This window comes from Chamaea fasciata, unplaced genomic scaffold, assembly GCF_029207755.1.
Source record: "Chamaea fasciata isolate MVZ Bird 193981 ecotype frontalis unplaced genomic scaffold, bChaFas1.0.hap1 SCAF_2, whole genome shotgun sequence".
Taxonomy (NCBI): domain Eukaryota; kingdom Metazoa; phylum Chordata; class Aves; order Passeriformes; family Sylviidae; genus Chamaea; species Chamaea fasciata.
The window spans coordinates 42531043-42545656 of NW_027094087.1; the positions used below are offsets into that span (position 1 = coordinate 42531043).

Consider the following 14614-nt stretch of genomic DNA (forward strand, 5'->3'; position numbering starts at 1 on the left):
TGTCCGCCTGTGCCGGGGCTCCTCGCAGCCCTCGGCCAGCTCCCCTCTCCGCTAGGCACGGCATTCGGTGCGCCTGGCTTCCCGGCTGTAATTCAGGTAGCGGGTGAAGGTGGCCGTCATGCGGTAGTTAGAAAACTGTGTGATCGGTCAGAGAAGTGTTATGGGTGTAGAAATACCAATAACTACAAACGAGGCGGCTGCCTTCTTGAATGCCCAGGCCCTACAGCAGACGGCCCCTGTTGCTACAGTTTTCCATCAAGCACTTCAGAAGCCACTGGTGTTTAGAAGGTTTCTTTCTGTTTCGTTTCCGGCAAAAGCAGCAAGTTTGCCGGGTTGGGGTTTTTTACCACCAGAGGGCCGGAGAGGGGTTGAGCATTGGCACAGGCTCCCCAGGGAAGAGCTCACAGCACCAACCTGCCAGAGTGCGCGAGCTGTTTGGACAACACTTTCAGGTATATGGTGTGATTCTTGTGTCCTGCACAGGGCCAGGAATTGGACTTCGGGGATCCTTATGTGTCCCTTCCAACTCAGGTTATTCCATTGTTCTTGAAGTTAGTAAAGAGACACTTAATTTAAATAAGTGTAGTTGTACAGTAGAGGCAGTCTTTGCACTTAAAACGTTTTCTTTTTCATACACTTTTATCAGTCACCGAATCTCTGACCATACTTAGTCCCAGCCTGATCTTGATTGAAGCCAAAGGAAATAAATGCAGTCTAAGACAGGTATTTAATGTTTTACTTATTTGTATGGCTGTTTTTATATTTTCATGTAAGCGCTCAAGATGCAGTGCTCTACATCGTGAATGCCTGTTCTCCCTTGCTTATTACAACGGCAGCATATGTTTGGAGTTACTTCCAACTTGAATAATCTGTCTTCCAAATAGCATTTCTCTTGGGCCTGCTTTAAGGATGTAAAAGTAGAAGCATGGGAGTTAAATAGAACGCCATGGTTGTGATCTGCTGCATCATAATTTTGTGTAGTACAAAGTCTAGCTAATTCAAACATCTGTCAAAGGAGAAGAGGTGTAATTTTAAGTGATCACAGAAGGAAAAGGTTGTTTTTTCATATCACCCTGAGGATTTGTCAATAGATAGTGCATACCTATGAAAATGTACAGTGTGAGAGAGCATTGTCCAAGTGCTGCCTTCTCCTGGCAGCATCAGGTTAAGAGAGCTACTGAAAGTTAGTGCTGCTTGCCAGAATGTGTTTAGCTCTGTCATTCTTACTGTAATTGCACTCCCAATTGTTTGCCCGCTAGCTCTACTCGGCACTTATAGAAAGGAAGTCAGAGTTATTGAAGGGGTTCTCTGCAGTTATTCTATGACTGTTGTCTGCAAGAACAGATTAAATTCTTGGCATGAAACTGCTTCAGTTTTGCAACCAATAAGACTGACCCAGCCACAAATGAGCTTTTCAGCGAAACATTGAACATCATGGTTCTTTTTGATACTGGACTTTCCATCATCAAAGTGGACTGCAATTCCATTTTTTTTTTTACTTGGCTGCGTGTTCAATAATTCCTGTTTCATCCATTTCTTCTGTGTGCAGATATAAATGACTCTCCTTTAAGATGAACCATGAGTCTTGCATTACACAATCTGCTTGTTTGTTGTCGTCGCCTTGAAAATGAGAAAGCCGTGGAGCGAAGGGTAACGAGTTTTCTTTTGGGTGATGTACCTCAAATAGCAATGAAGGGAATCATTAAAAAAAAAATGTTCTTGTAATACATTTTCAGAAGGAAATTGAAAATTTCAAGCGACTTCTCCGTGATCCTGAAACAGTTCTCCAGCTGGACCGGAATTCTGATTCTAAACAAGGAAAACAACTCAACTGGGATGCTGTATTTAGGTAGTTTCTTGGTTTTTTTTGTGAATGGTCACAGTTTTCTTAAATAGGACATCATTCTTTTGTTTTTTAGGCCTATTTTAATGTTTATTTTTCTGTATATTGATTTAGACTTCTTGTCAGCTTATAAACAAGTAATAACTTACCTTAGTCTCCAAAGGAAGTAAATTTAAAATGGCCAAAAGTGCCACACTTACCACTTACAGAAAACTGCTGGGAAACTCATCATTAATTGGGTAGATGGTTTTTCTTGCAAAAATAGTAGTTGCTTTCTTTTATGGTTAATTATTCTTCACTTCTGATTTTCAGTGTATAGTTCTTATGTGGATTGCATGGAGCTTTGTTAAAGTTTCTTGTGTTGCTGAATTCTTCAAGACACAGTAGAAGGACTGTGACATGTTTGTAGAGGCTATTCTTTGGTACAGTCTGCTTCAGGTGTACTTTAAGATTGGAGTAAGCATGAGTGTGATAAGTTTTTGCAGCAGCTTCAACCAGTGTTAAATTTTGTGATGAAAGTTTATACGAATTATTACTTTTCACTGAACGTGTCCTGTCAACTTTCCATTACGTTTTTTAATTGGACAGCATTGAAATAGTTTTTGTTTCACAGGTGTACCAAAAGCTTTGTAAAAAGTACGTGATAAGTTTTATATGTTGCTTTAGAGACAATAATATATTAGAAATACACAGGAGAAATACAAAAATAGAGCCTCCAAACTGAATTCAAATAGTAGACCAGAAAATCTATAGCAGTTACACTGACAAATACAGTGAAAAGTTTAATTTATTCATAGATCTAAAATGTAATCCATATATTAACCTTGAATGACAAAGAAATAGGACTTGAAGGCTTTCCCAATAAAAGCAATGATAAGTACTACTTATTATTTTGTTTCATAATGTTGCAGCATAATTTTTCAGATTTTTTTTCCTAATTATAAGTTATATGTTTAGCATTGTGCAAAGTTTAAAGGAAAGTTTGGTTCCTACTCCAAGTTGCTTCTGGGTTAACTTTAAAACTTGCATTTCCTTTTAAAGACTATTTTCATCATATTTGGACTGTAGTACATTTCAGTTGGTTTTAGTCTTTGATAATTAGAATTGTACATTTTCCTATTTTACTTCAGTCATAAATGAGCAGATCCTTGGTTAATCTCTCTTTTATTTTTGAAGTGTCTTGCAGAAATATTTCCAGAAAGAACTTAAAAACCTGCAGCTGACAAAACCAAATGCATCTGCTTCAACCCAAACTACCAGACAGAAAAAGATACAAGAAGTTGGAAGCTTGGTCAAATATTTCATCAGATGTGCTAATAAAAGTCAGTAACATGCATTATCATGTAGAGATACTGGTTTGGTACTTAGCTTTCAATTTTGAGTTTTTACTTTGAAGTTAAGTTACAAATGTAGGGTTCATCTCATTTGCGTCCAGATGTTTACTATTTAAATATCTTCATGTGAATTGGTCATTAGTGCTCTTTATCTGCCCTTTTTGATGTTCACAGTACCTTTTTCCAATTACTCAGTGTGTCTGTAACTGATTTGTCCTTCCATTGGTAATTTATATTTTAGAAACAGTTTAAGAAAATATTTCCTAATAGAACTGTTTCAGAGCTGTAGGTTTTGGGGTTTTGTTGTTTTGCCTTTTTTTTGATTAAGTAACATTTACAAGCATTTAATTACAGATTTATTCGGTAGAATTTGGGTTAATTAAATAGTCTCATGTTGTTTTTATATATAGGAGGACCCAGGCTGAAATGTCAGGAACTTCTGATTTATGTCATGGAAATTATAAGAGATCCAACAAGTTGTGCTGCTTATGGTTCTGACTGTAGTAGTATACTCCTAAAGGATATCCTGTCAGTAAGGAAATACTGGTGTGAGATATCCCAGCAACAATGGTCAGGTAACATTTTTCAATCTACTTAGAAATATCTTTTACTTTTATAGAAACATGTTTTAGATGCCTTTCAACTTGTTTGATGCCCTGTTGTGTGAGGTAGTACACAAAATATGGAGTAAAGCAGTGTCAGCCTTGAGGGGCTTACACTTGAAATAAAGCAACAAAGATTAGGAATTTAATTTTTTTTTCTTTTCTGTGTAATGTTTGTCTATTGCTTGCTGATGCATAAGTATTTCTATACAGTCAGGTCATGGATCCATGCCATGGTCTCCACAGGTCACTGGAAATGAGGCATGGGGAGCCAGTGGAGGTTGCTGTGTGGTGGTTAGTTTCTTTAGGAACATGGAAGTTAGCTGAGTCTGCCTATGGGCAAAACTGGGAAGTGTGACAGAAGAAATGTTGACATTAGATCATAAGGAACACAGTGGAATTTAGTTACTGAGGCGAGGCAGGGCTGAAGGCCATAAATCTGAAGTAAGTCAGGCTTTAATCCATTAAGGGAACCAAGTTGCTTTTATTGAAGGAAGGGTATATAATTTTTGTAAATGTTACTATAACCTTTTCTAGTGATTCTACCTGAATGCTTGCTTATAACTCTTGGGGTACATTAGAGAAGTCAGTTATTTTATTTATAAAATCAGGGATCTGTTGCTGTTGAAAGTAAGAACGTGGATGCCAGCCGTTGACCACAGAGTGGTGGTCTCGGTATCTTAAGTGCAATATTTTGTGTCAAGGCTTTTTAATGTCATCTTCTGTAATACACATGTTTATACTTACCTGTATTTTTTTTTAATACATTTGCAGAGTTGCTGACCCTGTATGGCGATTTATACCTCAGACCTTCTGGGAACATTAATAGAGTCTTGGTGGCTAGGATAATTCACACACTCACGAGAGGGTACTGCTTCCAAACTGATGGGTTGTGTTCTGACATGCTTGTCTTCTTTTCAAAAGCAATGCAGTCTGCAAGGTATGTGGCCTGTGCTCCTTTTGTATGCTAAAAAATAACTTATTTTAAGTATTTGGGGTTGGATTTGAGTAATAACAGGTAATGCTTCTTCAGATATATTTTCTTCTGTCTTTGAATGTCAATTAAGGAACTTCTCTAAAATACTAATAACTTCTGCATTTGTTAGGCAAATACTGTTCTGATAGTTGTTACTTGCTAGTGTTTGCATTTAAACAATACTTACGAAAATAAATAAGGTTATTTCGTTTGGAAGTTCTAGTGTTAGGTTTGTGTTACAGGCAGGAGAAGAATATTGCAGGCCTGGATCATATTGTTGGAGCAATGAATGTCTTCTGCACCAAGTTTGCTGACAACTGCCGCATACGGATTTGCAAAGTAGGGGAAGAAATCTTGCCTGCGGTGCTTTACATATGGACTCAGTACAGACCAAAGGATTCCCTGAAAGAATCAATAATAGAGTTATTTCGTCTCCAAGTTCATATTCATCATCCAAAGGGTGCAAAAACTCAGGGAAGAGGTACAATAAAAAGCTTCATTTATTATTTCTGCATGTGATTGTTTAAATTATTGTGCCAACTCTGTATTTTGATACTAAGTCTTGGAAACGTTAATGATAGTGAAGATTGTTTGTCAGTAGTTTTATGCTATGGGTTAATATTGAGTGAAAGTGAAAAGGAGTTTTCAAATTGTATCCACTAAGAGCATATTAATTATGTTAAGTCCTTTAAAGATTGGGGCATCTTTTAATCAAAAGGCAGTTTTAATTGCTAAATGAAAATAAGAAGTCTTGGGGGAAAGGAAGTAATAATTTAGGTTGGGTTTAGATTGCCACACATATTGGTGTCTTACCAGGTCTATTTAAACCCAGAAATTACTACTGTCAGTTAAGTCTGACTTACACTATAAAACTTCTCAGAGAATAGAATTCAGTAATTATGTTTGTTTGTCATGACCTATTTTAGTTCTAGCATAATTTTTTTTTTTACTTTGTACAAATCTATCCATTACCTTTAACTGTATTCTTTCCAAGTAGATGAAGAATTGTTTATTAGAAACTTAATCCCTACCCTAATTACTTCTATATGCTGATTCTCTCTTAGCTTCTTCCCTTTTTTACTTTATTCATTCTCCATTATAGAATTTGCTTTTCAGGCCTGCACTTGTTAAACTTAGTGTGCCTCACTCAGATTTTGGCTGTATTTTGCACTGTTTAGGTAGGTTTGCATACTGTATCAAGTGGGTGATACATTTTATCTTTTGATTGTGCAGGTGCATATGACTTAACAAAGTGGCAAAGCATCTTACATAACCTGTATGATCTGCTGGTGAATGAAATAAATCTCATCAGTAGCAGAGGGAAGTATTCTTCAGGCTCACGCAATATTGCTGTAAAGGAAAATTTAATTGAGTTAATGGCTGATATTTGTCATCAGGTAACATTTTTATTTGAATATAAGATTGACTGTATAACTGCTGAGCTGTATGTTTGAAGTATTCGCACCTTTTCTCTGTGTTCTGTTGTGTTTTGTTAATTCTGTAGTTTAGGAATGTATTATACTGTATTTCGCTAATGTTTCTTGTTGGGCTGTGAGCATTTCAGTTTTCTTGTAAATACTGCTGCCTTTTTTTTTTTTTTTAATTTGCATTCTTTTAAATTTGTCTTGATGAAAGGTTTTTGCAGAGGATACCAAAGTCCTTGAAATTACCCAGTCATATGCTGTGTCACAAAGAGAGGCCATCGAGGACACGGTGCCAAACAAGCGCAGGAGGATTGAGCTTGGCTGGGGAGTCATTCGAGACAACGTGCAAAGATCCCAGAAGGATTTTGATGTCATACCTTGGTAATAACATCTTTGCATGACAAAAGTATCACTCCAGACATCTCTTTGCATTTAACATTCTCCTGAATATGTTGTGCATTTAAGCTGGGTGTCTGGACATTCTGTAATTATATATATCTAAGCAGTGAACTTAAAATGTCTGAGCATTTGGCAAGTTGCTTTAAGCTGGCTGTGCCATATTACAGCAACCATTAAAAGTTTGGCCATTTTGGACTGGTTCACACAGTTTTCTGTAATATCTGTCCTGAAAACTGTTCCAAGGCCTGGCTTCTTACCTTGGGCCTTGATTGAGGGGTATTTTGTTTGCCACGAAGGACCTCTGAACTCTAAGAAGTTGTTAGTGATAGGCTAGATGAGCAGTCCTTACAAGTGAAAATGGTAGAAATACTGAATCTTTAACTTCTGATAGTAAACAAATCTGCTCAATACTGGAAAGTAGAAATGAGAAATGGCAATTGAAGAAGGATTTGTTTGTTCATTTACTTCTGAAAATGCAAATTTCTGTATGTTTGGTATTAATTGCTTCACTTTGTGTTTTCAAGGTTACAGATTACAAGTCAGCTCATATCCATGTATCCCACGAGTCTTCCTAACAGTGAGCTGCCTGCCTTACTCAATGTCCTTCACCAGTTACTGCCTCAGCAGCGCAGAGGAGAAAGAACCCCGTACGTGCTGAGGTGTCTCACAGAGGTAGCTTTGTGTCAAAACCAGAAAACTGATTTGAAAAGCACCCTCAGGTTGGAGCTGCAGAGAACCTGGGCAAAGATCTGGACTCTCACCATTCGCAGCGTAAGCCTGCAGCAAATTGAAGTGGAGAGCTTTGGGCTGCTTGGAGCTATGATTCAAGGGAACCTTGTTGTGACAGATAAAGAGCTCTGGAAGATATTTTCAGGATCTGCATGCAAACCTTCAAGGTAAATTGGAATCAAGGATAGTGTCCTGTGTCTGATTCACATTCCTCTATACTGTGCAACCACAATCACTGTGTTACTCAATATTATTGTTATCCTGACTGTATTTCTATTTAAGAACTGTACACAGTTGTGTTCTAAGCATTTGAAATTATCATAAATACGTAATGACACTGAAAGCAGAGGCAGAAGAGTCAAGCAAGCATCTTTACATTTAGAATGTACTAAAATTTAAAATGGTCTAAAAATTTAAAGATCTGACTGACAGACAAATGTTGATTATTTTGAAGTTAAGAAGTATGTTTTCTTCTGAATTTTTATTCTGAAATAAATACTCTAACATAGTCTTTAAGATAGGTAGGAAGTGCCTGTAACAGCCAAGAGAAATGACAATGCAAAGATTGTAATGAAGGAGTTGACCAGTGTGCGTGCTTGTTAATTTGCTTATGTACTTGATGTGTCCTGTGCATGCAGAAATACTGACTTTGCTTTTGAGTGCTGACCAACAAATACCACATGGTTTCTCACAAATCCCCTCTTCCATTTTTGTTGCAGTTCTGCTGTATGTTGTTTATCATTAGTGATGTCTGCCTATTCAGTGCCGGAAAATTTGGACATAGGAATGGAACAGAATAGTTCTGAAAGAAATCTGGGTTCTGTGTTAAAGGAGGCAATAATCAAATGGCTTCTGTCCAGCTATTTGGAGGAAGAAATAGAAGAATGTGCAGAGTTGCCTCCCGTGCTCTGCAGGTAAAATTTTTGTGGCATAATTTTGCATGTAAGCTCACCCTGTAGTACAAAAAATTCTGCAGGGAAAGACATATTCTATTAATGCAGAATTCTGTTATGTTAAAGCTTAAGCAGTCTGTAGGGGTTTTGAGCTTCCTGTAGAATGTCATTCTAGGGATATAATTTGGTCATCTGTCCATACCATATCAGATATGTGACCTATGCATTAAAAATCTTCAGTGTAAACTTAAATTTCTTTAAAGATAGATTGTTGATCTGATTAATGTTTGGGTATACTTCAGGAGTCCCAAGAGCTTGTCTGATTGCAAGAAAATACAAGAACATTTTCTGTTTTACAGTGATTTTCCTCATCTTGTATTACAAAGAATTCTTGTGAGCCTTACAATGAAAAACTGCAGAGCCTCCATGATCTTTTTCCAAAATGATGCTAAATGGTATGTTTTTAAATTAATCATTATAGCTACTTAAGCTAGAAATGCTGCTGCATCTTTCACCAATGCTTTGGGCTATATCCAGTTTCCTCGTTATAAGATTAAAATGTGTGTAACTTGTTCTGGTTCAAGATAAGACTTACCTAATAGAAGTTAAAAGTACTAGTTTCAGGGGCTTTGTGGATTTCTGCTCCAGCTGTGTCAAGTAGGCTGAGATCAGGGACCCTAGCACAAAGCAGATGCTGCTCCTTACCTGCAGAAGAAGGTATGATCTGTGTGCAGGCTTCATGTTTCCCTACAGTTCAGTTCAGAGCTAGAATGGTGCTGTCCATTCCACAGTGAAAGTCGTGTCAGAAAGTAAAGGTCCACCAGGGTTTGGAAGCACAAAAAGATACAGTGTTTTATTTTGCTTTTGTAAATTTCCTGTATTTATATAATAATAGTATTATTAAATAATAGTATTTAAGACTTGTATGTTATATACAGGCTGCTAAAGTAAAAACTGTGTCTCTTCTTCAAGTGAGGAACGTGTGCAAGGGAAAGAAGAAAACAATTTCACTGATGTTGAAGAGCTGTACCTGCAGACTACATTTGATGAAATGGATATTTTCACTAACTTTGTAGTAAATGTTGCAGATAAGAATGTGACTGGTTCAAGACTTGCCATCAACCAAAATCTTAGGGAAACACTGGAGAACTGCCTTTTAGCAATGTCAGAAAAGCTTTTAAGCAGTTGTGGTCCTAAGGTAAGTTAGAAATTGTTGTTACATCTGTACCTTTGTGCTCCCAAACAATCTGTTTCTAAGGCAAAGTGTATGGATTCTCTGTTTTGTGGTGATGAACTGCTGGTATTTATACTGTGTATTTGATTTAGTCTAAGGTTGTTGCTGCTGAGCACCTTGTCCGATGTGTCAGTCTCTTGGTTGGTGTTCTGGGTTGCTATTGCTACACTGGTATTTTTAAAGAGGAGGATGCCTGCAAGTCAGCATTGTTCCAGAATGCTAAGGTAAGCAGTAATGCATTTAGGACCTACTAAAATTAAATAAAGCATGGAATATAAATTAATTCATAAAATTCTGTTTGAATTGACGCATTTTCAGAGCACATGTATCTCCTCAGAAAAGGCAGCTTAGAGAGGTTTAAATATGTTACTGCTGCTGAAAGAGGGGAATCACTGAAATTCTGTCAGTACACCAACACATGAGTTTTGCAGTGGAGATCATTCTAAATATTGATACGTTTCTGAGTCACACCTTTCAAAAAAATGGAAGTCATGGGCATGTATACAAAGGACTAATTGGAAGATAACAAGTCCTTTCATTTCTAGGGCTTTTATTCAGGAATTAAAGATAATTTGAGGGTTCAAACCAGTATGAAGACAGCTATTGCTATTATTTTATTGCTATTACAGAACTATCTGAGATGGTTCCTTGCTTAAATACAGAAACCCAAAACTTACTCTTCATGGAGATATGCTGTGTTTTTCTTTTGTGATGAAAATATTAGTGTTTCAAGCACATTTAAGCCATGGTTTTGTCAGTTTTTGAGCAAAATGAATACAACAAAAATCACAGAAAAAAAAAATGGATTCATTTTTGATGCACACCATGAATATCAAAGCTGTATGAATGAGAAACATTTCATTTTGTCTTTATGTGTGTCCTGTGTAGGTGCCAATGTGTTAAAGGCATTTCACTGAGTTTTTCTAACCATGTTGCATTTTTACTAGTCTCTCATTCATTATGTCGGAGAAAGCATTTCCCAGTCTAAAAACAAACTGAATGAAGACACCCAGATCAACACACTGAGGACTTTGATAATGCAGTGTACAAAGTGTTTGTGCAATTGTACCAAGGTAAAGTTTATAAAGGAGTTTAAATTTCTTTCTTCATTAATGAGATCAGGAAATTGAGTATCGTACTTTTAATTCCTGAAAAAGTTAATTAACCTATCTGTACATCTTGCTTCCTTACAGAACAGTGCCAATAAGGTGATGTCTAATATATTCCTGCGTTTGTTAACATCAAAACTTATGAATGATCTGATAGATATTTGCAAGAATCTGGTAAGTACATTCTGTCAGTTTCTGAATGCAGTGCCCTTCTGTGAGAGGATTGTTTTTACAGCACAGTAACCTGAAGGCAAACGAAATGAGATACATATTACTGAAAAAAGTAAATTGAAATACATTGAGTTTTATAGAGAATTCCTAACCAGAAACATTTCTGTTTTGCATTTGAACACAGGCTTAGGGTAAAAAGAAGAGTAGATGGATAATATTTGATCAAAAGAAATTAATGTTGTTTTTCATCTTTTTAAAACTTCGTTAGAGTAGAAGTATATACAAAAGAATTCTATACTGTGTGACAGTTAACACTAATGCACTTGTAAAGGAGCAGGGGTTTTTGTGTTTATTATGTGGGTATTAAATATAACTGTAAATTATTCCTTTTCTGCTGGGAAAAGTGGAAGTGTGGCACATCACTGTGCTTAGCACAATTCTTAAAACTTCTCTTTGGCACATAGTGATGTAGTCAGGTCAAGGTAGGCAAATTCCTGATTTTCAGATGAGGAAGAGCTGGGAGTTTTGCCATGTTGTTAACTTGTCATCCAAAGGGAAAGTAGTAATTAGTTTGCCTTCAGAAAGTCACATGACTCTTTTTCATTTCTCTGTAATTATGAAGTAAGGTGAGAAGTTGGTGAGTATGTTACAGAGGGACCTGTTTTAAAAATTAACACCGTCCTTGGCAGAATCTAAAATGCCAAGATCAGTATCTGTCTGGGGAAGCTTCTATCCTAAAGAGCATAGTTCAGACCTTATATAGGAAAGAGGTTTATCACAAAGGATAAAATTCATCAATTCTGTGTCACCCTTGCTGTCTTCACCTATTCCAGTTCACTGGAAAACTGCAGTGTCTCTGCTTGTATTATGTCTGTGGTGGGTTTTTTTTGTCCCTAAAAGCCAGCTTTAAAAGGCTGTGGTGTTTTTGTCAGATGACTGTTACTGGAAAGCCAAGTGTACCAGGAGAAGTGGATCTCAGGAATGATCCTGAGGAGAGTATAATGGAAGTAGATAACTGGGCATCTGATGATTTTTTTGATGATCATTCAGTGACTGACATCTGTGATACAAATGAATCTGGTGACACGCAAATTGTAACAGGTAAGTCTTCTCTACCTCCAAGCTACTTCCAAAAGCTGGTTTTTGCAAATATCTCTTTGCTTGAAAGTTACTGAGGTACAAAATTGTGCTGCTTTATTACTATTTGAAGCAGGTAGTGGTTGAACCAGGTACTTTCTAAGCAATAATAATTTTCATCAGTATTTTAAAGATGTTAATGAAGTGTTTGAGCTCATTTAGAGAGGAGTAGTTTATTTTTAATTTTATAAATCAAATAAAGCAAGAAGAGACACTAACTTTTTCAGAGTCAGAAGTTTTGGCAAAGACTAGAAAATGAGTCTACAGAATGCTTGTCTCTCATTAGATTGTGCTTCTTTCTCGTAAAAATAGTCCTATTTAGCTTTTCTTCTTCTCCTGATTAATAATTCTTGACACTGTATCTAAACCTTCAGAGGGACAGAAGCATGAATCTGTCTGTTTATTCCTGTTAGGAGCTACAAGTACTGATGTTACCTTTTGTTGTAAATTCTTACTTAAAATGCCCTAACTGCTCAATTACAAATGAACATAAAGGTTACTTTACTCTATCTTTTTTGAGAACTTACATTAGTTTTGTAAAGACATAAAATGTTACCACCTCTTCTGTTACCCTTGGAGAAGCATTTCTTACCTGAAAATCTTATTTCCAGGTGCTTTGAGCCCATTAGCTGAAGAACAGCTGACAAAGCAGGATTTACTTCTCCTTGAAATTGTGAGGTTCTTATGTGTTTGTGTAACTGCAGCCCGAGCTCAGACGCTGAGCTTCCGAGCCTCTGATATTCGCAGGAGGCTGCTGGGCCTGACTGAAGGTAACGTCTTTGCCAGCACTAAGCCACTGCATCTGCACATGGTGAGTATGCGGGGCTTGTACAGCAGACCCACTTCTGTGATTGTATTGTTATTAAATTAGCATAGTTTTCTCGATTATGCATTGTCTTTCTCCTGTCATCAGTCCCCTGGGAGGACTTAAAATGGCTACATTTGGTGGTTTTGAAGCGTGTTGTAGTCAGGAAAGCAGCAGTTTGAATTTGTGAGCTAGAAAATGAAGAGTTGAGGAAAATATTTGTCTTGCCTTTATAATTAATTATTTGTTAAAGAACTAGAGATACTCTCTGTAGTAGAATAATATCTGTGGCTTAATTTACAAAGGAGATATTTTTTACTGCCAGAAATAAAAGTTTGACGATCTGTGTTACTGCATGACAGTGTTTGCATGAAAAGATGACCAGTCTACCACACAGATGATAGGTTTCTTCCTGCATTGTTTTGTGTAAGATTTAACAAAAAAGTTTCCTGATTTTTCTTTTTGTCTACTTATTTTCCTAAATACTGTTTTCCATTTTGTTTGGGTTTTTTTATTCCATTTGGTTTTTTATTCCACAGTACTTGATCCTGTTGAAGGAGCTCCCTACAGAAGAACACCTCTTGCCTCCCGTCGATGTTGATCTGCTTCTTAAGCCTCTTTCGTAAGAAAGAAACTGTTCAGCCTGTTTTACATCTATTTCAGGGGATTTGGTGGCTTTTTCAAGATATTTTTTCTTTCTTTCTTTCTTTACAGTACTGTGTGTTCTTTGTATCGTCGAGATCAAGAAGTTTGTAAAGTAATCTTAAATGATTTGCTCCCTGTAGCAGTGGGGTTGGCCCAGTTTGATGAGCATGCTGAAGAGGCAGGGAATGCCAAAGGACAGTTTTTGACAGTTGTTGGAGCCTTTTGGTATGTTATTTATTGCAGGAGTCTGTTGGACATAATGTTTTTGATTTTTAGTTTTTTTCTGAAGACTGTAGTGCTCTTGTGTGTCTTGCTGTTTGTGTGTACTGTGGAATCTTTATGCAGCATTTAACTTCTCAGATTTTCTGTGTCATGCTATATTTGTAGCAAAAAATTAATCCATAAGATAGTACCAGAATAATAAACACTACACTGCTGTATGTTAACAAAGACTAATTCTATGCCGAATTGCATTAATTATTATGACAAGGGGTAACTTCAGCAACCCAAAAAGAATATTGTTTGCAATTACCAATAAAAATGTCAAATCCTCCCAAACGTGCCCATAGAGCACCAAAGAGTCAGCTGTGAGCAGCAGAAATTAACTTGCTAGACTGTTTCTCAAAATTGTGGGCAGCTTTTTCTGGAAGTTAATCTAGTATTCCTTGTTTTAGGCATTTATCTCAAGGAGGAAAATGCACAGCATCAGTAAGAGTGGCCCTTTTAAATTGCATGAAAGCCCTGCTTGAGGTAATCCCAGATTTTCTGACATTCATTAGCATATTAAATATTTATTTAAGATGTACTTAAAAACAGTGGCTAAAGATCTTTTGCATATTGCAGTGTATCTTCTGTACATTTTAAATCACCATATTAATTTTCTTCAGGTTGATCCTCATTGCAAGTGGGCAATCCTTAATGTGAAAAATGAAGATCTACCTGTGAGTGATGCTTTCCCACATTTCCTTGCAGACAGTCACCATCAAGTTCGCATTCTTGCTGCAAAGTCAATTACCAGGTGATAATGTAGATAGATATTTTTTCTGTTTTTAAGGGTGATGCTTAATTTCACTTAACTGAATGAACACAGTCACTTAACAGTCACTTCTGCTACTGCATAGCTGCCCTTTTCAATACTTCTGGAACTGCATTCTTGACAGAATATAAAAGCCTACCACATTTTGTTGAAGTGTTTAAACTTTGTCTGCATTTCAATTATTCTGTGATGTGAGAGATTGATATATAGCAAGAAACTGCTCTATAAGAAAATTAAAAAGTCTATACAAGGCAATTAAAACAAAAATAATTATATT

General features: G+C 36.7%; 1 protein-coding gene across 1 annotated transcript in view; it reads left to right on the forward strand.

The window, feature by feature from the left end:
- Positions 1 to 348: 348 nt before the first annotated feature.
- ATM (ATM serine/threonine kinase) overlaps positions 349 to 14614 on the forward strand; it is a 56150-nt gene continuing 41884 nt past the window's right edge. Inside the window, exons 1-22 of the mRNA XM_066175793.1 lie at positions 349 to 452; positions 1550 to 1650; positions 1737 to 1849; positions 3020 to 3165; positions 3588 to 3752; positions 4554 to 4719; positions 4998 to 5236; positions 5989 to 6152; positions 6391 to 6560; positions 7103 to 7474; positions 8027 to 8221; positions 8560 to 8655; positions 9173 to 9398; positions 9527 to 9658; positions 10382 to 10507; positions 10628 to 10717; positions 11647 to 11815; positions 12463 to 12662; positions 13196 to 13278; positions 13371 to 13526; positions 13976 to 14051; positions 14189 to 14319. Coding sequence (XP_066031890.1) covers positions 1579 to 1650; positions 1737 to 1849; positions 3020 to 3165; positions 3588 to 3752; positions 4554 to 4719; positions 4998 to 5236; positions 5989 to 6152; positions 6391 to 6560; positions 7103 to 7474; positions 8027 to 8221; positions 8560 to 8655; positions 9173 to 9398; positions 9527 to 9658; positions 10382 to 10507; positions 10628 to 10717; positions 11647 to 11815; positions 12463 to 12662; positions 13196 to 13278; positions 13371 to 13526; positions 13976 to 14051; positions 14189 to 14319 — 3287 coding nt within the window. The 5' untranslated portion in view covers positions 349 to 452; positions 1550 to 1578. The remainder of the gene's footprint in view (positions 453 to 1549; positions 1651 to 1736; positions 1850 to 3019; positions 3166 to 3587; positions 3753 to 4553; positions 4720 to 4997; positions 5237 to 5988; positions 6153 to 6390; positions 6561 to 7102; positions 7475 to 8026; positions 8222 to 8559; positions 8656 to 9172; positions 9399 to 9526; positions 9659 to 10381; positions 10508 to 10627; positions 10718 to 11646; positions 11816 to 12462; positions 12663 to 13195; positions 13279 to 13370; positions 13527 to 13975; positions 14052 to 14188; positions 14320 to 14614) is intronic.